Below are 25,179 nucleotides of genomic sequence, written 5' to 3'. Positions count from 1 at the left end.
AATAGGTAAATATAATAGAGGATAAAACCAGAACATGTATAGGTAAATATGATATTAGAGGATAAAACTAGTACGTGTATAGGCCAAATAAGATATTAGAGGATAAAACTAGAACATGTATAGGTAATGATATGGTGATTCTGGTATGGATGTAAAAAAACTTAGAGGAAATCACACGTATTGGTAAGTATGGATGTGTTAAAGGTGATAAAACTAGAACATGCACATGGTAAGTATGTGGTGTTACAGGATAAAACCAGAACATGTATTGGTAAGTATGGTATTACAGGATAAAACCAGAACATGTATTGTTAAGTATGATGTTACAGGATATAACTAGAAAATCTCCAGTTCATCATGGTATAGTATGAAAAGGAGCTATATATGTATTATATTTTAAAGATTAAAAATTTTATTATATAAAATTATTTTAGAAATAAAATGAATTATAACATTAACACTTTTTTTTATGTAATCGAAACTTGTCACCAGATGTACGACTGTAAAAAACCATATTCAAAAAACATACAACCAACATTGATGGCAGCAGGCTCTATGTGTGTGGAACAAATGCTTTCAGTCCAATGGACTGGATTATTTACGTAAGTGATTTGGATACCTTGTAAGTGAAGTTTTCAGTTACAACACCAGAGGTTCATTTATTGTGAAGAAAACAACCATTAGATGTATATATTAACTTGTATTGTAGATCAGTTGATTGAAGGGTGGAGAAATGTTAGCTTGTATTGTAGATCAGTTGATTGAAGGGTGGAGAAATGTTAGCTTGTATTGTAGATCAGTTCATGGAAGGGTGAAGAAATGTTAGCTTGTATTGTAGATCAGTTCATGGAAGGGTGGAGATATGTTAGCTTGTATTGTAGATCAGTTGATTGAAGGGTGGAGAAATGTTAGTTTGTATTGTAGATCAGTTGATTGAAGGGTGGAGAAATGTTAGCTTGTATTGTAGATGAGTTCATGGAAGGGTGGAGATATGTTAGCTTGTATTGTAGATCAGTTGATTGAAGGGTGAGAAATGTTAGCTTGTATTGTAGATCAGTTGATTGAAGGGTGGAGATATGTTAGTTTGTATTGTAGATCAGTTGATTGAAGGGTGGAGAAATGTTAGTTTGTATTGTAGATCAGTTGATTGAAGGGTGGAGAAATGTGTTTGTACTGTTGAGCAGTTGATTGAAGGGTGGAGAAATGTTAGCTTGTATTGTAGATCAGTTACACGGAAGGGTGGAGAAATGTTAGCTTGTATTGTAGATCAGTTCACGGAAGGGTGGAGAAATGTTAGCTTGTATTGTAGATTGGTTCTTGTGAGGGTAGACAAATGTTAGCTTTATTGTAGACTTGTTATTTGAAGGATGCTCTTCAGTCTGTGTTTAAAATATCATGTTTATTATTTCAGGCCAACCTTACCCATGTCAACCAGAGGAATACAATCCCAGGTATTGAGATGGTGTAGCCAAGTGTCCTTTGACCCAGATGATAATGCTACAGCCGTATGGGTCGGTAGGTCATCTGTACAGAGATGCATGAACATAAGTTTTATCTTATTGTTTATTAATTTTATTGTAGTCTTTAATAATGAAAAATTTGATTGGCTGTAAAAAATACCTTACTAATATGTATAATAGTTACTATATTGTGATTGGCTGTAAAAAATACCTTACAAATATATATTGTATTTATTAGATTGTGGTTGGCTATAGACATTATCTTACTAATATGTACAGTAGTTCCTATGTTGTGGTTGGCTGTAGAAAACATCTTTACTTATATGTATAGTAGTTACTACATTGTGGTTGGCTGTAGACATTATGTTACTAATATGTAAAGTAGTTCCAATGTTGTGGTTATTGTAGAAAATAGCTTACTAATTTATACAGTAGGTACTACGTTGTGGTTGGCTGTAAAAAATATCTTACAAACATGTACAGTAGCTATTATGTTGTGGTTGTTGTAGAAAAAAAATATCTACTAATGTGTGTAGTAGTTACGAAATTGTGGTTTGTTGTAGAAAACACCTTACTAATATCTGTACAAAATTGTGGTTGGCTGTAGAAATTATCTTACTAATATGTACAGTATTTGATAAACTGTATTAAATCTGGATGGCTGTGGAAAGTACATTACATATGTGTATCGTATTTACTATATTGTACTGTATAGTATATACTAGATTGTATTGAAGGTATATTACATACCTGTATAGTATTTTACTAGATTGTAATGAAGGTATATTACATGTTACCCGCATAGTATTTACTAGATTGTAATGAAGGTATATTACATACCCGCATAGTATTTTACTAGATTGTAATGAAGGTATAATACATACCCCTGTAGTATATTTACCAGATTGTAATGAAGGTATACTACATACCTGTATAGTATTTTACCAGATTGTAATGAAGGTATACCACATACCTGTATAGTATTTACTATATTGTAATGAAGGTATATTACATACCCGCATAGTATTTACTAGATTGTAATGAAGGTATATTACATACCCGCATAGTATTTACTAGATTGTAATGAAGGCATAATAATACATACCTGTATAGTATTTACCAGATTGTAATGAAGGTATACCACATAACCTGTATAGTATTTTACCAGATTGTAATGAAGGTATACCACACACAACCTGTATAGTATTTTACTATATTGTAATGAAGGTATACTACATACCTGTATAGTATTTACCAGATTGTACTGAAGGCATATACACACTTACCTGTATAGTATTTTACCAGATTGTAATGAAGGTATACCACATGTACCTGTATAGTATTTACCAGATTGTAATGAAGGTATACCACATAATCTGTATAGTATTTTACCACATTGTAATGAAGGCATACCTACATATTCTGTATAGTATTTTACTATATTGTAATGAAGGTATACCTACAATACCTGTATAGTATTTTACCAGATTGTAATGAAGGTATAGTACATAAACCTGTATAGTATTTTTACCAGATTGTAATGAAGGTATACCACATACCTGTATAGTATTTTACTAGATTGTAATGAAGGTATATTACACAATCTGTATAGTATGTACCATATTGGAAAGAAAGTATACTTACATACCTGCATAGTATTTTACTAGATTGTAATGAAGGTATATTACATACCCTGTATAGTATTTTACTATATTGTAATGAAGGTATATTACATACCTGTATAGTATTTACTATATTGTAATGAAGGTTACTACATACCTGTATAGTATATTTGCTATATTGTAATAAAGGTATATTACATACCTGTATAGTATTTCTATATTGTAATGAAGGTATACTACACAACCTGTATAGTTCATTTACCAGATTGTAATGAAGGCATACTCCATACCTGTATAGTATTTTACTATATTGTAATGAAGGTATACCACATACCCGTATATTATTTTACCAGATTGTAATGAAGGCATACCACATACCTGTATAGTATTTTACCAGATTGTAATGAAGGTATACATCACAACCTGTATAGTATTTTACCAGATTGTAATGAAGGTATAGTACATACCTGTATAGTAGTATTTACCAGATTGTAATGAAGGTATACTACATACCTGTATAGTATTTACTAGATTGTAATGAAGGTATATTACATACCTGTATAGTATGTACCATATTGTAAAGAAAGTATACTACATACCTGCATAGTATTTACTAGATTGTAATGAAGGTATATTACATACCTGTATAGTATTTACTATATTGTAATGAAGGTATATTACATAACCTGTATAGTATTTACTATATTGTAAATGAAGGTTACTACATACCTGTATAGTATTTACCAGATTGTAATGAAGGTATATTAGATACCTGTATAGTATTTTACTAGATTGTAATGAAGGTATATTACATACCTGTATAGCATTTTACCAGATTGTAATGAAGGTATATTACATACCTGTATAGTATTTACTATATTGTAATGAAGGTATACTACATACCCGTATATTATTTACCAGATTGTAATGAAGGCATACTACACATACCTGTATAGTATTTACCAGATTGTAATGAAGGCATACCACACACCTGTATAGTATTTTACCAGATTGTAATGAAGGTATATATCATAACCTGTATAGTATTTTACCAGATTGTAATGAAGGTATATTACATACCTGTATAGTATTTACTAGATTGTAATGAAGGTATATTACATAAATCTGTATAGTATTTACAAGATTGTAAATGAAGGTATATTACTTCACCTGTATAGTATTTTACTATATTGTAATGAAGGTATATTACATACCTGTATAGTATTTACTATATTGTAATGAAGGAATATTACATACCTGTATAGTATTTACTAGATTGTAATGAAGGTATATTACATACCTGTATAGTATTTTACTAGATTGTAATGAAGGTATACTACATACCTGTATAGTATTTACCAGATTGTAATGAAAGTATGCTACATACCTGTATAGTATTTTACCAGATTGTAATGAAGGCATACTACATGCCACCTGTATAGTATTTACTATATTGTAATGAAGGCATACTACATATTTACCTGTATAGTATTTACCAGATTGTAATGAAGGTATAGTACATACCTGTATAGTATTTTACCAGATTGTAATGAAGGTATACATACATACCATATTGGAAATGTATACTGTATTTACTAGATTGTAATGAAGGTATATTACATACCTGTATAGTATGTACTTACTATATTGAAAGAAAGTATACTGAACATAATCCTGTATAGTATTTTACTAGATTGTAATGAAGGTATATTACATACCTGTATAGTATTTACTATATTGTAATGAAGGTATATTACATACCTGTATAGTATTTACTATATTGTAATGAAGGTTACTACATACCTGTATAGTATTTACTATATTGTAATGAAGGTATATTACATACCTGTATAGTATTTGCTATATTGTAATGAAGGTAATATACTATAGTATACCTGCATAGTATTTACCAGATTGTAATGAAGGTATACTACATACCCGTATAGTATTTACCAGAGTGTAATGAAGGTATATTAGATACCTGTATAGTATTTACTAGATTGTAATGAAGGTATATTACATACCTGTATAGTATTTACCAGATTGTAATGAAGGAATATTACATTACTATAACCTGTATAGTATTTACTATATTGTAATGAAGGTATACTACATACCTGTATATACCAGATATTTACCAGATTGTAATGAATGAAGGTATACTACATACCTGTATAGTATTTACCAGATTGTAATGAAGGTATACATACACAATCTGTATAGTATTTTACCAGATTGTAATGAAGGTATATTACATACCTGTATAGTATTTACCAGATTGTAATGAAGGTATACTACATACCTGTATAGTATTTACCAGATTGTAATGAAGGTATACTACATACCTGTATAGTATTTATTAGATTGTAATGAAGGTATAGTACATACCTGTATAGTATTTACCAGATTGTAATGAAGGCATACTACATACCTGTATAGTATTTACTAGATTGTAATGAAGGTATATTACATACCTGTATAGTATTTACCAGATTGTAATGAAGGTATATTACATACCTGTATAGTATGTACCTATATTGGAAAGAAAGTATACCACACAACCTGTATAGTATTTACTAGATTGTAATGAAGGTATATTACATACCTGTAGTATTATTTACTATATTGTAATGAAGGTATATTACATACCTGTATAGTATTTACTATATTGTAATGAAGGTTACTACATACCTGTATAGTATTTGCTATATTGTAATGAAGGTATACTCATACCTGTATAGTATTTACCAGATTGTAAATGAAGGTATATTAGATACCTGTATAGTATTTACTAGATTGTAATGAAGGTATATTACATACCTGTACAGTATTTACCAGATTGTAATGAAGGTATAATACATACCTGTATAGTATTTACTATATTGTAATGAAAGCATACCACATACCTGTATATTATTTTACCAGATTGTAATGAAGGTATATTACATACCTGTATAGTATTTACCAGATTGTAAATGAAGGTATACATCATACCTGTATAGTATTTACCAGATTGTAATGAAGGTATATTACATACCTGTATAGTATTTACCAGATTGTAATGAAGGTATACTACATACCTGTATAGTATTTACTAGATTGTAATGAAGGTATATTACATACCTGTATAGTATTTACCAGATTGTAATGAAGGTATATTACTTACCTGTATAGTATTTACTATATTGTAATGAAGGTATATTACATACCTGTATAGTATTTACTATAGTGTAATGAAGGAATATTACATACCTGTATAGTATTTACTAGATTGTAATGAAGGTATATTACATACCTGTATAGTATTTACTATATTGTAATGAAGGTATATTACATACCTGTATAGTATTTACTAGATTGTAATGAAGGTATACTACACATACCTGTATAGTATTTACCAGATTGTAATGAAAGTATACCACATACCTGTATAGTATTTTACCAGATTGTAATGAAAGTATACTACACATACCTGTATAGTATTTACCACATTGTAATGAAGGTATATCACAACCTGTATAGTATTTACCAGATTGTAATGAAGGTATATTACATACCTGTATAGTATTTACTATATTGTAATGAAGGTATATTACATACCTGTATAGTATTTACTATATTGTAATGAAGGAATATTACATAATCTGTATAGTATTTACTAGATTGTAATGAAGGTATATTACATACCTGTATAGTATTTACTAGATTGTAATGAAGGTATACCACATACCTGTATAGTATTTACTAGATTGTAATGAAAGTATGCTACATACCTGTATAGTATTTTACCAGATTGTAATGAAGGTATACTACACATACCTGTATAGTATTTTACTATATTGTAATGAAGGTATACCACATACCTGTATAGTATTTTACCAGATTGTAATGAAGGTATATAGTACATACCTGTATAGTATTTACCAGATTGTAATGAAGGTATACTACATACCTGTATAGTATTTACTAGATTGTAATGAAGGTATATTACATACCTGTATAGTATGTACTATATTGGAAAGAAAGTATACTACATACCTGTATAGTATTTACTAGATTGTAATGAAGGTATATTACATACCTGTATAGTATTTACTATATTGTAATGAAGGTATATTACATACCTGTATAGTATTTACTATATTGTAATGAAGGTTACTACATACCTGTATAGTATTTGCTATACTGTAATGAAGGTATATTACATACCTGTATAGTATTTGCTATATTGCAATGAAGGTATACCACATACCTGTATAGTATTTACCAGATTGTAATGAAGGTATACTTCATACCTGTATAGTATTTACCAGAGTGTAATGAAGGTATATTAGATACCTGTATAGTATTTACTAGATTGTAATGAAGGTATATTACATACCTGTACAGTATTTACCAGATTGTAATGAAGGTATATTACATACCTGTATAGTATTTACTATATTGTAATGAAGGTATACTACATACCTGTATATTATTTACCAGATTGTAATCAAGGTATACTACATACCTGTATAGTATTTACCAGATTGTAATGAAGGTATACATCACACCTGTATAGTATTTACCAGATTGTAATGAAGGTATATTACATACCTGTATAGTATTTACCAGATTGTAATTAAGGTATACTACATACCTGTATAGTATTTACTAGATTGTAATGAAGGTATATTACATACCTGTATAGTATTTTACCAGATTGTAATGAAGGTATATTACTTACCTGTATAGTATTTACTATATTGTAATGAAGGTATATTACATACCTGTATAGTATTTTACTATATTGTAATGAAGGAATATTACATACCTGTATAGTATTTACTAGATTGTAATGAAGGTATATTACATACCTGTATAGTATTTTACTATATTGTAATGAAGGTATATTACATATACCTGTATAGTATTTACCAGATTGTAATGAAGGTATAGTACATACCTGTATAGTATTTACCAGATTGTAGTGAAGGTATACTACATACCCTGTATAGTATTTACTAGATTGTAATGAAGGCATATTACATACCTGTATAGTATGTACTATATTGTAATGAAGGTATATTACATACCTGTATAGTATTTTACTATATTGTAATGAAGGAATATTACATATCTGTATAGTATTTACTAGATTGTAATGAAGGTATATTACATACCTGTATAGTATTTACTATATTGTAATGAAGGTATATTACATACCTGTATAGTATTTACCAGATTGTAATGAAGGTATAGTACATACCTGTATAGTATTTACCAGATTGTAATGAAGGTATACTACATACCTGTATAGTATTTACTAGATTGTAATGAAGGTATATTACATACCTGTATAGTATGTACTATATTGGAAAGAAAGTATACTACATACCTGTATAGTATTTACTAGATTGTAATGAAGGTATATTACATACCTGTATAGTATTTACTATATTGTAATGAAGGTATATTACATACCTGTATAGTATTTACTATATTGTAATGAAGGTTACTACATACCTGTATAGTATTTGCTTTTTTGTAATGAAGGTATATTACATACCTGTATAGTATTTGCTATATTGTAATGAAGGTATACTACATACCTGTATAGTATTTACCAGATTGTAATGAAGGTATACTTCATACCTGTATAGTATTTACCAGATTGTAATGAAGGTATACATCACACCTGTATAGTATTTACCAGATTGTAATGAAGGTATACTACATACCTGTATAGTATTTACCAGATTGTAATGAAGGTATACTACATACCTGTATAGTATTTACTATATTGTAATGAAGGTATACTACATACCTGTATAGTATTTACCAGATTGTAATGAAGGTATATTACATACCTGTATAGTATTTACCAGATTGTAATGAAGGTATACTACATACCTGTATAGTATTTACCACATTGTAATGAAGGTATACTACATACCTGTATAGTATTTACCAGATTGTAATGAAGGTATAGTACATACCTGTATAGTATTTACCAGATTGTAATGAAGGTATACTACATACCTGTATAGTATTTACTAGATTGTAATGAAGGCATATTACATACCTGTATAGTATTTACCAGATTGTAATGAAGGTATATTACATACCTGTATAGTATGTACTATATTGGAAAGAAAGTATACTACATACCTGTATAGTATTTACTAGATTGTAATGAAGGTATAGTACATACCTGTATAGTATTTACCAGATTGTAATGAAGGTATACTACATACCTGTATAGTATTTACTAGATTGTAATGAAGGTATATTACATACCTGTATAGTATTTACCAGATTGTAATGAAGGTATATTACATACCTGTATAGTATGTACTATATTGGAAAGAAAGTATACTACATACCTGTATAGTATTTACTAGATTGTAATGAAGGTATATTACATACCTGTATAGTATTTACTATATTGTAATGAAGGTATATTACATACCTGTATAGTATTTACTATATTGTAATGAAGGTTACTACATACCTGTATAGTATTTGCTATATTGTAATGAAGGTATACTTCATACCTGTATAGTATTTACCAGATTGTAATGAAGGTATATTAGATACCTGTATAGTATTTACTAGATTGTAATGAAGGTATATTACATACCTGTACAGTATTTACCAGATTGTAATGAAGGTATATTACATACCTGTATAGTATTTACTATATTGTAATGAAGGTATACTACATACCTGTATATTATTTTACCAGATTGTAATGAAGGTATACTACATACCTGTATAGTATTTACCAGATTGTAATGAAGGTATACATCATACCTGTATAGTATTTACCAGATTGTAATGAAGGTATATTACATACCTGTATAGTATTTACCAGATTGTAATGAAGGTATACTACATACCTGTATAGTATTTACTAGATTGTAATGAAGGTATGTTACATACCTGTATAGTATTTACCAGATTGTAATGAAGGTATATTACTTACCTGTATAGTATTTACTATATTGTAATGAAGGTATATTACATACCTGTATAGTATTTACTATATTGTAATGAAGGAATATTACATACCTGTATAGTATTTACTAGATTGTAATGAAGGTATATTACATACCTGTATAGTATTTACTATATTGTAATGAAGGTATATTACATACCTGTATAGTATTTACTAGATTGTAATGAAGGTATACTACATACCTGTATAGTATTTACCAGATTGTAATGAAAGTATACTACATACCTGTATAGTATTTACTATATTGTAATGAAGGTATACTACATACCTGTATAGTATTTACCAGATTGTAATGAAGGTATATTACATACCTGTATAGTATGTACTATATTGGAAAGAAAGTATACTACATACCTGTATAGTATTTACTAGATTGTAATGAAGGTATATTACATACCTGTATAGTATTTACTATATTGTAATGAAGGTATATTACATACCTGTATAGTATTTACTATATTGTAATGAAGGTTACTACATACCTGTATAGTATTTGCTATATTGTAATGAAGGTATATTACATACCTGTATAGTATTTGCTATATTGTAATGAAGGTATACTACATACCTGTATAGTATTTACCAGATTGTAATGAAGGTATACTTCATACCTGTATAGTATTTACCAGATTGTAATGAAGGTATATTAGATACCTGTATAGTATTTACTAGATTGTAATGAAGGTATATTACATACCTGTACAGTATTTACCAGATTGTAATGAAGGTATACATCATACCTGTATAGTATTTACCAGATTGTAATGAAGGTATATTACATACCTGTATAGTATTTACCAGATTGTAATGAAGGTATACTACATACCTGTATAGTATTTACTAGATTGTAATGAAGGTATATTACATACCTGTATAGTATTTACCAGATTGTAATGAAGGTATACTACATACCTGTATAGTATTTACCAGATTGTAATGAAGGTATACTACATACCTGTATAGTATTTACCAGATTGTAATGAAGGTATACTTCATACCTGTATAGTATTTACCAGATTGTAATGAAGGTATATTAGATACCTGTATAGTATTTACTAGATTGTAATGAAGGTATATTACATACCTGTACAGTATTTACCAGATTGTAATGAAGGTATATTACATACCTGTATAGTATTTACTATATTGTAATGAAGGTATACTACATACCTGTATATTATTTACCAGATTGTAATGAAGGTATACTACATACCTGTATAGTATTTACCAGATTGTAATGAAGGTATACATCATACCTGTATAGTATTTACCAGATTGTAATGAAGGTATATTACATACCTGTATAGTATTTACCAGATTGTAATGAAGGTATATTACATACCTGTATAGTATTTACCAGATTGTAATGAAGGTATACTACATACCTGTATAGTATTTACCAGATTGTAATGAAGGTATATTACATACCTGTATAGTATTTACCAGATTGTAATGAAGGTATACTACATACCTGTATAGTATTTACCAGATTGTAATGAAGGTATACTACATACCTGTATAGTATTTACCACATTGTAATGAAGGTATATTACATACCTGTATAGTATTTACTATATTGTAATGAAGGTATACTACATACCTGTATAGTATTTACCAGATTGTAATGAAGGTATAGTATATACCTGTATAGTATTTACCAGATTGTAATGAAGGTATACTACATACCTGCATAGTATTTACTAGATTGTAATGAAGGTATATTACATATCTGTATAGTATTTACCAGATTGTAATGAAGGTATATTACATACCTGTATAGTATGTACTATATTGGAAGAAAGTATACTACATACCTGTATAGTATTTACTAGATTGTAATGAAGGTATATTACATACCTGTATAGTATTTACTATATTGTAATGAAGGTATATTACATACCTGTATAGTATTTACTATATTGTAATGAAGGTTACTACATACCTGTATAGTATTTGCTATATTGTAATGAAGGTATATTACATACCTGTATAGTATTTGCTATATTGTAATGAAGGTATACTTCATACCTGTATAGTATTTACCAGATTGTAATGAAGGTATACTACATACCTGTATAGTATTTACCAGATTGTAATGAAAGTATACTACATACCTGTATAGTATTTACCAGATTGTAATGAAGGTATACTACATACCTGTATAGTATTTACTAGATTGTATTGAAAGCAACAAAAAATTATTCAGCTGTTTTATTAAGATTTAACACAATTTGTTTACTGTCAAATAATTATTAAAGTATCGGTAAAAAGAACACTGTAGGTGTTGTACACCAGAAGATGCTTTATGACATATTTCATGTGTAGGTGTTGTAAACCAGAAGATGCTTTTATGACATATTTCATGTGTAGGTGTTGTACACCAGAAGATGCTTTATGACATATTTCATGTGTAGGTGTTGTACACCAGAAGATGCTTTATGACATATTTCATGTGTAGGTGTTGTACACCAGAAGATGCTTTATGACATATTTCATGTGTAGGTGTTGTACACCAGAAGATGCTTTATGACATATTTCATATAACTTAGAACATTACAACAACTTTTACAGTCCACCAAGTTAGGGATTTCTTATCAGTTATCAAACAAGGAAGTATTCATGTAACTTACTACATCAGGTAATGTTAAGATAATAAGCTTCATTATGTGTGTATATATATATATATTTGATTATGTTATTTCAACCACCATTACTCTCAGCCATTATATCTTTTTTCGGCTGGAATATAATAATACAGACAGCATTACCTCTATTACAGAAAAAGGTAATCCAGGCCGACTACCTGGACTATACAGTGGAACTGTGGCAGAGTTTACTAAAGCAGATGCAGTCATCTTTAGAACTGATTTATATGACTTCAACACCAGAAAAAAAATTTACCCCTTTCAAAGGACCATCAAATATGACTCAAAATGGTTGGACAGTATGTAATTTTGTTTGTAGTTTAAAGGGACATAGATCTTTAATGTTTGTGACAGGTTTACTGTAGTTTAAACAGTACACTGTAGTGTTGTAACAAGTTTACTGTAGTTTAAACAACACAATATAGTGTTGTGACAGGTTTACTGTAGTTTAAACAACACAATATAGTGTTGTAACAGGTTTACTGTAGTTTAAACAGTGCAATACAGTGTGACAGGTTTACTGCAGTTTAAACTGTGCAATATAGTGTTGTGATGGGTTTACTGTAGTTTAAACTGTACAATATAGTGTTGTGATGGGTTTACTGCAGTTTAAACTGTATAATATAGTGTTGTGACAGGTTTACTGTAGTTTAAACTGTACAATAGTCTTGTGACAGGTTTACTACAGTTTAAACTGTACAGAATAGTGTTGTAACAGGTTTAGTGTAGTTTAAACTGTACAATATAGTGTTGTGATGGGTCTACTGTAGTTTAAACTGTACAATATAGTGTTATGATGGGTTTACTGTAGTTTAAACAACACAATATAGTGTTGTGATGGGTTCACTGCAGTTTAAACAACACAATATAGTGTTGTGATGGGTTTACTGTAGTTTAAACTGTACAATATAGTGTTGTGACAGGTTTACTGTAGTTTAAACTGCACAATATAGTGTTGTGATAGGTTTACTGTAGTTTAAACCGTACAATGTAGTGTTGTGACAGGTTCACTGTAGTTTAAACAGTAAAATATAGTGTTTGAAGAGGTTTACTGAAATATCAGAAGTACATTATAACAAGTTTTTACATTCCAGTGTCTGCTACACATTGTTATAATGTAGTGTTACAGGTGAAGTTCATTTCAACAGGAAATCTGTTTTTTATTTTAGAACCTGACTTTGTTGGAGCTTATGATGTCGGGGACTATGTCTACTTCTTCTTCAGAGAAAATGCTGTAGAACACATAAACTGTGGGAAAACAATCTATTCTCGGGTTGCACGAGTGTGTAAGGTAAGATAAGATATGAACAGAACTAATATTATTAAATAAATTATTAATGTCTTTATCAACTTTACTAGACAGCTGTTGAAGATTTCTACAAAATATTAGTGTGTTGTGTAGTTTAACATATGTTCAGGTATTAGTTTAAACAGTATCATGGTATATATTTGTTAGTAATTTAAACAGTATTACAGTGTGTGTTCAGCTATTAGTTTAAACAGTATCATGGTATATTTTTGTTAGTAATTTAAACAGTATTACAGTGTCTGTTCAGCTATTAGTTTAAACAGTATCATGGTATATTTTTGTTAGTAATTTAAACAGTATTACAGTGTATGTTCAGCTATTAGTCTGAATAGTATTATGATATGTTTTAGTCATTAATTTAAATAGTATTACAGTGCATGCTCAGCCATATGTCTAAATAGAATTATGTCATATGTTCAGCTATTAGTCTAAACAGTATTACAGTGTTGGTGCAGCCAGTAATTTGAACAATATTATGTTATGTATTCAGCCAGTAGTTTGAACAGTATTAGTTTGTGTTCAACCAGTAATTTGAACAATATCATATTTAGCCAGTACTTTGAACAATATTGTGTGTTCAGCCAGCAGATTAAACAATATTAACATGTGTATTCAGCCAGTAATTAAACAATATTTTAACTAGTATTACCGTATGTGTTTAGTCAGTAATTTCAATAATATTACAGTACATACTCAGCCAGTTGTTTTAACAGTCACTTTTATTGTGGTAATCTTAGGCAGTTCTCAAAAGCAGGCAGTTCCAAGTGTGTTAAACATCTTACCAACCATGTAACATAATGATTAACTGATGTTTAACAGTAATTATGAACTACATCATTAATATCATTTTAATCTATATTTTCACATGTCTGTCTGTGCTATAAAAGTTATTCTCACAGTTCTCTTGTTACTCCAGAAAGATACTGGTGGGAAAAATATTCTTAACAAAAACTGGGCTTCATTTGTGAAAGCAAGACTCAACTGTTCCATTCCTGGAGAATTCCCTTTCTATTTCAGTGAAATACGTGAGTTCAAATGGTTAGGTTTTTTTTATTGTATAAAAGCATAATATTCATGTTTTTATTTTGTTGTAGTGAAGTTTGTTAGTAAAGTTTTAATGTACAGTAGATGGCCTCTGTTTCCACTATTTTACAGAAATTAAAAAGTTGGATTTTAGTTGTTTTTAGTAAACTATATTTTACCAAATAGGTTTGTTTTTCTTTTTTTCACTGTGTAATTGACAAGACTTAAATTTCTTATATTTTAGTGAAATGAGTTAAGATTCAGTTGTTTATTTGTTATACAAGCCACTAGTTTCTAGTTTTCACTACCTTGTTGTTTTTTCAGAAAGCATTTATAAACTGCCCAATGATAACAGGAGATTCTTTGCCATTTTCACCACATCCATGTAAGCGTACATCCTATTTTGAGTTTATTGTATCATTTAATCTATCACATCTAAAGTTTAGTTCCACTGTTGTATGTATTACTCCCTAGTTCTAAATACTAGTTTTATTGTATCATTTAATCTATCACATCTAAAGTTTAGTTCCACTGTTGTCCATATTACTTTGTGGTTCTAAATACTAGTTTTATTGTATCGTTTAATCTATCACATCTAAAGTTTAGTTCCACTGTTATCCATATTACTTTGTGGTTCTAAATATTGTATAGTTTAATCTATCACATCTAAAGTTTAGTTCCACTGTTGTCCATATTACTTTGTGGTTCTAAATACTAGTTTTATTGTATAGTTTAATCTATCACATCTAAAGTTTAGTTCCACTGTTGTCCATATTACTTTCTGGTTCTAAATACTAGTTTTATTGTGTCATTTAATCTATCACATCTAAAGTTTAGTTCCACTGTTGTCCATATTACTTTGTGGTTCTAAATACTAGTTTTATTGTATCGTTTAATCTATCACATCTAAAGTTTAGTTCCACTGTTGTCCATATTACTTTGTGGTCTAAATACTAGTTTTATTGTATAGTTTAATCTATCACATCTAAAGTTTAGTTCCACTGTTGTCCATATTACTTTGTGGTTCTAAATACTAGTTTTATTGTATCATTTAATCTATCATGTCTAAAGTTTAGTTCCACTGTTGTCTGTATTACTCCCTGGTTCTAAATACTAGTTTTATTGTATCGTTTAATCTATCACATCTAAAGTTTAGTTCCACTGTTGTCTGTATTACTCCCTTGTTATAAATATTAGTTTTATTGTATCGTTTAATCTATCACATCTAAAGTTTAGTTCCACTGTTGTGTGTATTACTCCCTTGTTATAAATATTAGTTCTATTGTATAATTTAATCTATCATATCTAAAGTTTAGTTCCACTGTTGTCCATGTTACTTTCTGGTTCTAAATACTAGTTTTATTGTATCATTTAATCTATCACATCTAAAGTTTAGTTCCACTGTTGTCTGTATTACTTTCTGGTTCTAAATACTAGTTTTATTGTATAGTTTAATCTATCATATCTAAAGTTTAGTTCCACTGTTGTCGATATTACTTTCTGGTTCTAAGTGCTACTTTTATTTTACTGCTATCATATTCTATCATATCGAAGGTTTAGTTCTCTCATTGCCTGAATTAGCCACAAGATTCAACTAACCTACATCTTTTGATTCTAGTATTAATCTAAAAGTCCTTTCTAAATCTCCTTAAATAAAATGTTTCTTGTCATTCGTTTTTAGTAATGTTATGTAACAACAAAAACCTTCACCTAAAACCAGTAATGTTTAAAAACTTTAATTGAATAGTAAACTGTGGTATAATAAATGTTTGTAAGATTTACTTAGGGAAATGAAATGACTAGTTATTGTTTTGTTTTTCTAGGACTGGGTTAATTGGATCTGCCATATGTACGTACAGCCTAAGTTCCATTGAAGAAGCCTTAAACGGGAAATTTAAGGAACAGCCCACATCCTCATCAGCTTGGCTACCTGTCCTCAGTAGTAAGGTTCCTGAACCACGCCCTGGCTTGTGCGTGAATGACACACAGACCCTACCTGATGCTGTTCTCAATTTCATAAGAAGTCACCCTCTGGTGGACTCCGTGGTACCCCACGATGGCAGAAAACCAATATATTTCACAAAGGATGTTATATTTAGGCAACTAATAGTTCACAACATAGAGGTAGATGGCATTGAATACACAACCTTCTATGCTGGAACAAGTAAGTTTCAACAAACAGTAGAGGTGTGTTGTAATCTGCACACAGCAGGACAGATGTAGATATTTATCTCATAATTAATAGATAAAGGTCTTACACTAGGTGAAAAAACACATTCAGAAGTAAGTACTAGAGTTAACATGCACTAAAGTAAAGGATCTTTTAGGCTTAGTATACCAACAAAACCAATTCTTAGACATCTTACATTAAGTGGAAGAACTAGTATATTTCTTCCTTCTCCCATGAAATAATAATTCTAAATACATCTGTATTTATGTTTTACTTAGAAACAGGATTTATTTATAAACTGGTTGAATGGCATGATAGGACAGGACAACCTCACTCGAATCTTGTAGATGTGTTTGATGTCACAGTTCCAGAACCAATAGATGCAATGCAAATTTCAAGCAAGGTAAGTTTATTATACTGATGCTGTCTACCACTTATAAAAGTTAAGAAACGTTTTATTTGTACTTTATTATACGTTTACAATACCAAAGTTGTTTCTAATAAACATGTATATTCTAAATATATACTTTAATCAAATAACATACCAAGAGCAATTACATGAACAAGGTTACTGATACAACTGTAAGAAACAACATGGTGTTAATGAAGATTACTGATACAACTGTAAGAAACAACAAGGTGTTAATGAATGTTACTGATACAACTGTAAGAAACAACACGGTGTTAATGAATGTTACTGATAAAACTGTAAGAAACAACACTGTGTTGATAAATGTTACCGATACAACAGTAAGAAACAACACTGTGTTGATAAATGTTACCGATACAACAGTAAGAAACAACACTGTGTTGATAAATGTTACCGATACAACTGTAAGAAACAACAAGGTGTTAATGAATGTTACTGATACAACTGTAAGAAACAACAAGGTGTTAATGAATGTTACTGATACAACTGTAAGAAACAACAAGGTGTTAATGAATGTTACTGATACAACTGTAAGAAACAACACGGTGTTAATGAATGTTACCGATACAACTGTAAGAAACAACAAGGTGTTAATGAATGTTACTGATACAACTGTAAGAAACAACATGGTGTTAATGAATGTTACTGATACAACTGTAAGACCACTCAGGCCTGATTCAGCACAGAGACCAAAATGTAGTGTTCAATGAAAACAGAACAAGTCCATGGAAATCTGTCAGAAGTCGTGATCTCCAGAGGTTGTTTTTTTGAACAGTAACAATTTCTAGACTTAACACCACTGTTTTGAAGTGATATTGAATTTAGTTACTTACTTAAATTCCACTCATATCTGTTTTATAGTTCAATCAATCTATCAGAATCTTGGTGTCCTCATGTCTTTCAGTATGTATAAATATTTTTAAAGTTTGCTTATCAGAGAATGTTAACAGTACTTTCTTTTCTTGTCTCTAGCACAACTCTCTGTATATAGCCTCCAATTCTGCAGTGCAACAAATCAGCTTAGTAATGTGTCAAAGTCGTCATCCAAACTGTCTTCAGTGTGTCCGAGATCCGCACTGTGGTTGGGACAAGGAACTAAACCTGTGTAAACCTTATGTTCGAGGGTAAAAACACTTGACTTGTCCTAGCAATTTAGTTAGTCAAATATGGATTGCAGTCACGTATATACCTTTCTGAACTATAATGAAGCTAGACTGCAGGTTTATTGATTTTGTCAGATTTTAAGGTATTACATGGAACAAGTTGGTTAAAATAGCAACCAAAGTGACCACTCAGGGTAAAAACACTTGACTTGTCCTAGCAATTTAGTTAGTCAAATATGGACTGCAGTCACATATATACCTTTCTGAACTATATTCAAGCCAGACTGCAGGTTTATTGATTTTGTCAGATTTTAAGGTATTACATGGAACAAGTTGGTTAAAATAGCAACCAAAGTGACCACTCAGGGTAAAAACACTTGACTTGTCCTAGCAATTTAGTTAGTCAAATATGGACTGCAGTCACGTATATACCTTTCTGAACTATATTCAAGCTAGATTGCAGGTTTATTGGTTTTGTCAGATTTTATTACATGGAACAAGTTGGTTAAAATAACAACCAAAGTGACTGGAAGGATTAATATATATAATCATAAAATAATCTACTGTTGGTTGAAACTTCATCCTAACCTTTACTTGTAACCTTCATGGTTTCAGTAATCCCTTAACTGTATCTTCACAGATTACTTCAAGACGTCCTTTCGTGCAACCAAGAATATTTGTTTCAACTGTAAGTAATATCACCTCATGTCCCATTATCAGAATTACTATACATAGTTTTACAATTAAGTACTTATAAATATCTCCAGATATTTAATTCAGAAGTATACCTAATGCTATCATATTAACTTCCACAGAAAGTATAACATAAGTGTTCTGTGTTATAAAACCAAAATTAATAATAATAGTAAAAAACGTTATTACAACAGAAGTTGTTTTTATTTAATTACACACTTTTGTTTTGTTTTACAATTTCTTTGGTGTATTAACACAAACCAAAACTGACAGTACAAAGTTTTAAACACATTAAATAAGTAAATTCAAATCGAATATTTAACATGCAGTTATACAGTATGCTTTTAACATGTTAAGTAATAGAGATTATTGTTCAAATAATTAACTGTTACCTACAAACTTTTCGTTACAACATGTAGCAGTTACTTATTTGCACAATGGCCTTTACACTTTAATATGTTAAAAACATACTGTACAAATACACATTATAGAAATACTTAAACCTTTGTACTGAAAGTTTAGTTTCTCATTTAGTGAATGCACCTGAAGAACCCGTAAAGTTAAATGTTGTGTTTAATGAAATAACAACATCTTGGTGTTACAAGACTGTTGATTAATTCTAGTATTAATATGTCTTCTATAACCAGTATACACTACAGAAATTAAATAACAATCTAACTTGTTGTGTAACACAATGATGTAGGTGGTATAGATGCTATTCTAATGTGAAACACGTATATTGTAATGATGTAGTTCGTACAGATGTTGCACTAACATGAAACTGTTATATAATGTAATGATATGCAGCTGGTACAGGTGTAATTCTAACATGAAACATTTATATAATGTAATGATGCAGCTGGTACAGGTGTTATTCTAACATGAAACATTTATATAATGTAATGATGCAGCTGGTACAGGTGTAATTCTAACATGAAACATTTATATAATGTAATGATGCAGCTGGTACAGGTGTTATTCCAAAATGAAACATTTATATAATGTAATGATGCAGCTGGTACAGGTGTTATTCTAACATGAAACATTTATATAATGTAATGATGCAACTGGTACAGGTGTTATTCTAACAGGAAATATTTATATAATGTAATGATGCAGCTGGTACAGGTGTTATTCTAACAGGAAATATTTATATAATATAATGATGCAGCTGGTACAGGTGTTATTCTAACAGGAAACATTTATATAATATAATGATGCAGCTGGTACAGGTGTTATTCCAAAATGAAACATTTATATAATGTAATGATGCAGCTGGTACAGGTGTTATTCTAACATGAAACATTTATATAATATAATGATGCAGCTGGTACAGGTGTTATTCTAACAGGAAACATTTATATAATATAATGATGCAGCTGGTACAGGTGTTATTCTAACAGGAAACATTTATATAATATAATGATGCAGCTGGTACAGGTGTTATTCTAACAGGAAACATTTATATAATGTAATGATGCAACTGGTACAGGTGTTATTCTAACAGGAAATATTTATATAATGTAATGATGCAGCTGGTACAGGTGTTATTCTAACAGGAAAAATTTATATAATGTAATGATGCAGCTGGTACAGGTGTTATTCTAACAAGAAGCACTGTTATATAATGTAATGATGCAGCTGGTACAGGTGTTATTCTAACAAGAAGCACTGTTATATAATGTAATGATGCAGCTGGTACAGGTGTTATTCTAACAGGAAATATTTATATAATGTAATGATGCAGCTGGTACAGGTGTTATTCTAACATGAAACTTTTATATAATGTAATGATGCAGCTGGTACAGGTGTTATTCTGACAGGAAATATTTATATAATATAATGATGCAGCTGGTACAGGTGTTATTATAACATGAAACTTTTATATAATGTAATGATGCAGCTGGTACAGGTGTTATTCTAACAGGAAATATTTATATAATGTAATGATGCAGCTGGTACAGGTGTTATTCTAACAGGAAATATTTATATAATGTAATGCTGCAGCTGGTACAGGTGTTATTCTAACAGGAAATATTTATATAATGTAATGATGCAGCTGGTACAGGTGTGATTCTAACATGAAACATTTATATAATGTAATGATGCAGCTGGTAGAGGTGTTATTCTAACAGGAAATATTTATATAATGTTATGATGCAGCTGGTACAGGTGTTATTCTAACATGAAACTTTTATATAATGTAATGATGCAGCTGGTACAGGTGTTATTCTGACAGGAAATATTTATATAATATAATGATGCAGCTGGTACAGGTGTTATTCTAACAGGAAATATTTATATAATGTAATGATGCAGCTGGTACAGGTGTTATTCTAACAAGAAGCACTGTTATATAATGTAATGACATAGTTGCTACAGATGTTATTCTAACATGAAAATGATGTGTATGGTTTAAGAAATGTTTAATGACAATACTTTGTAGATATCACTTGGTATATGTACATTCTCTAGTAAGAAACTTGTCCTGCAAACAAAGCTCTCCCCTAATTTATAAAGTTATGGTACCACACAAGGTTTTTTACTACTCTACAATGATACAAACAAAAATTATACAACTACCAATAAATATTAATTAATGTGGATTTATTGGCTTGTGTGAGAACAGTATCCTTTGGAACTAAAGAGACAAATTTAAATACAGTTCACACTGTTCTTTTTTGACCAAAAAGGGGAGAGAAAAAAATCACTTGTGGTCCACTGGGGCCAGAGTGTCCATCTTTCGTGTCCAATACACCGACATCAACAGGAAGTATTAGGCTTAGGACCAGTAGAATGGTACCACTACAGGCAGGACAAAGGAAAGTATCAGATAATATCCCAAAAAAAGACGTACATTCATTCTTCTGACCTCGGACTAGTCATCATGTCCATTGGAAATGACCAAATAGGCCAATATTACTGTAAAGTTGATGGCACCAAGCTCTGTAGTTACAACATCACAATTGATATCAGTAAGTAGTCATTAAAAAGTCTTCTACAAGGACTACAGTATTAGTTGTAACACATTTCTAAGTTTATTAGTCAATTCTTTCTAAAGATTACAGTATTAAGTTGTGCTTGAAAGTAAAGTAAGTACAAAGTAGTTCATGAAAGGTTGATGTATGTTCAAGAATGTATGATACTGGTTAAATTCACCACAATGTCATCTTTTGTTTTTAAGGACACAATAATAGATGAAAGTGCTTCATTCCACACTTGTGGAATATGCATGTATCCCACGATTCACTAAATATTTCAGAAAACATTGACATCTGAGGGTTAATATTCTACTTTACATTTTCTCTACAGTCCTGTATTTCACCCTCAGAGCACACCTTAACTGGTTTTCTCCACAGTCCTGTAATTCACCTCACAGCACACCTTAACTGGTGTTCTCTACAGTCCTGTAATTCACCTCACAGCACACCTCAACTAGTTTTCTCTACAGTCCTGTAATTCACCCTCACAGCACATCTTAACTGGTTTTCTCTACAGTCCTGTATTTCACCCTCACAGCACACCTTAACTGGTGTTCTCTACAGTCCTGTTATTCACCTCACAGCACACCTTAACTGGTGTTCTCTACAGTCCTGTAATTCACCTCACAGCACACCTCAACTGGTTTTCTCTACAGTCCTGTAATTCACCCTCACAGCACATCTTAACTGGTTTTCTCTACAGTCCTGTATTTCACCCTCACAGCACACCTTAACTGGTGTTCTCTACAGTCCTGTAATTCACCCTCACAGCACACCTTAACTGGTGTTCTCTACAGTCCTGTAATTCACCCTCACAGCACACCTTAACTGGTGTTCTCTACAGTCCTGTAATTCACCCTCACAGCACACCTTAACTGGTGTTCTCTACAGTCCTGTAATTCACCCTCACAGCACACCTTAACTGGTGTTCTCTACAGTCCTGTAATTCACCCTCACAGCACACCTTAACTGGTGTTCTCTACAGTCCTGTAATTCACCCTCACAGCACACCTTAACTGGTGTTCTCTATAGTCCTGTAATTCACCCACACAGCACATCTCAACTGGTTTTCTCTACAGTCCTGTAATTCACATTAAAGTACATATTGTTTTTCATACCGAGTCCTGTAATTCACCCTCACAGCACATATTGTCTTTTTATACAGAGTCCTGTAATTCACCATCACAGTATGAATATCAGAAAATATATTCTGACTGGTGCAATGAGTTTGAAAAATATAAAACTGCAATGAAAATATGGCAGAGAAACCATGTGGTAAGTAAGTTTGACCATGTGGCAAGTAAGTTAAACCATGTTAGAAGTAGATTAAACCATGTGGTAAGTTCATTTAATGTTTTTGTTTTAACAGTTAAGAAAATCTAATGATTTGTGTCTTTACTGTATTCCTGGCAAGTTTTGAACTGTTTATAGAGTAAGAAACTCAAATAAAAACAAACAATCTGTAAAAATTAAAAACTTGTACGTGAAGTAAAGAAGAATTCTACCTTAGTTTTTATTTTTAAAAAATCGATATTGTATAAATTAAAATGTCAATTTATACTGTCATCTACTGTTAATTTGTTTTGCAAGTTTTGTTAAATATTATTAATTTGAAGATTAATTTCTTTTAAAACTATTATATGTGTCCTACTATAGTGATGTGTTTTACTATATTCATTCTTTGTGATCATTACAAAGATTTTAAAAATTCTGACAATCATATTTCTTTAAATATTAACTTATTTACTTTAATATTTAAAGTTTCTGACACCTTGCACTCATTCAGTATAGTGTAATGTGATTAGAATACGACTTTGTTAGACATTTGAATATCTAACATGCTCTATGATGTTTGGTATGAACCACCGACAGGTGTTAGATGTGTCAGAACAATGTATTGGGTTGAGGAATAATTCGTGAGCGTTTTTTCAAGTTAACAAAATATATTCATAAATGAAACACTTTCGCAAAATATTTCATGTCATTTGGTAGATAATTTTTTGCTCTAATAGATGGTGTGTTTGATTTTCATATGTCTTTAATTTTTGCTTTCATTTTCAGCTCATTAAATGGAATGTCAAGTGGACAAAATCGAGCATTTTCAACACCATCTGCTTTTCGCATTTAATTTCTTGCAATTTCGTTTAAAACAATGCATACTATATACCTAGGTATTACATGAAATAAAGTATCATAATAAATGTTTTGGGTGTAATGTGTTCATGCATTGAAGTATTGTATAGTCTTGCATGTAATGTTTGAATGAAATTATTTAAAAACGCTCAGGAATTATTCCTCAACCTAATACATTTTTGTACTACCACATACTCCTGAATACACTGTTCTGAGGATAGTGTTCATTCTTTTTAAAACTAGTTTAATAAAAATGAGATTTGTATATGATTACACAGTACATTTGTTGTTGTTTTTCTAGAAATGCCAGAATCCACATCCAAACGATGTTACTTACCATGCAGATACACGACATCTATGATAGAACCAGGACAAATAACTTGTCAATAAAGAAACAATTTCATACGAACTGAGTGCTGAAAAAGAAGACTTCATTTTATATTGGTGAGTCCAATGAAGTGAAACTACAGACATAAACTGTGAGAGTGATCCCAGTCAGACCAACAGAAAGAACAATGGAAAGATTCCAACCAACGACAAAGGTACAAGATACAGCAAACCCATGTGCCAACATATTGTTCACAAATATTTACCTACATTAAGATTATCT

General features: G+C 30.3%; 1 protein-coding gene across 1 annotated transcript; it reads left to right on the top strand.

Moving 5' to 3' along the window:
• Nucleotides 1-498: 498 nt before the first annotated feature.
• Nucleotides 499-25,070, top strand: LOC143245849 (semaphorin-2A-like). The gene is made up of 13 exons (XM_076492103.1): nt 499-602; nt 1,412-1,515; nt 12,862-13,026; nt 13,897-14,018; nt 14,953-15,061; nt 15,384-15,444; nt 16,883-17,223; nt 17,508-17,632; nt 18,632-18,785; nt 19,403-19,450; nt 22,149-22,430; nt 23,602-23,711; nt 24,871-25,070. Exons 1-13 carry the CDS (start codon nt 541-543, stop codon nt 24,928-24,930), a joined length of 1,743 nt encoding a protein of 580 aa, XP_076348218.1. The 5' UTR covers nt 499-540; the 3' UTR covers nt 24,931-25,070.
• Nucleotides 25,071-25,179: the final 109 nt, after the last annotated feature.

The sequence above is a fragment of the Tachypleus tridentatus genome, chromosome 3 (genome assembly GCF_004210375.1).
Source record: "Tachypleus tridentatus isolate NWPU-2018 chromosome 3, ASM421037v1, whole genome shotgun sequence".
NCBI lineage: Eukaryota > Metazoa > Arthropoda > Merostomata > Xiphosura > Limulidae > Tachypleus > Tachypleus tridentatus.
Note: the sequence above shows the minus strand (reverse complement) of the source record. Positions and strands in the feature narration are given on the sequence as shown.

Coding starts and splice junctions, on each gene's coding strand:
- LOC143245849 (XM_076492103.1), top strand. CDS start 541: ATGGCAGCAGGCTCTATGTGTGTGGAACAAATGCTTTCAGTCCAATGG. Junction 15,062..15,383: donor TTTCTATTTCAGTGAAATAC/GTGAGTTCAAAT, acceptor TTGTTTTTTCAG/AAAGCATTTATAAACTGCCC. Junction 17,224..17,507: donor AACCTTCTATGCTGGAACAA/GTAAGTTTCAAC, acceptor TGTTTTACTTAG/AAACAGGATTTATTTATAAA.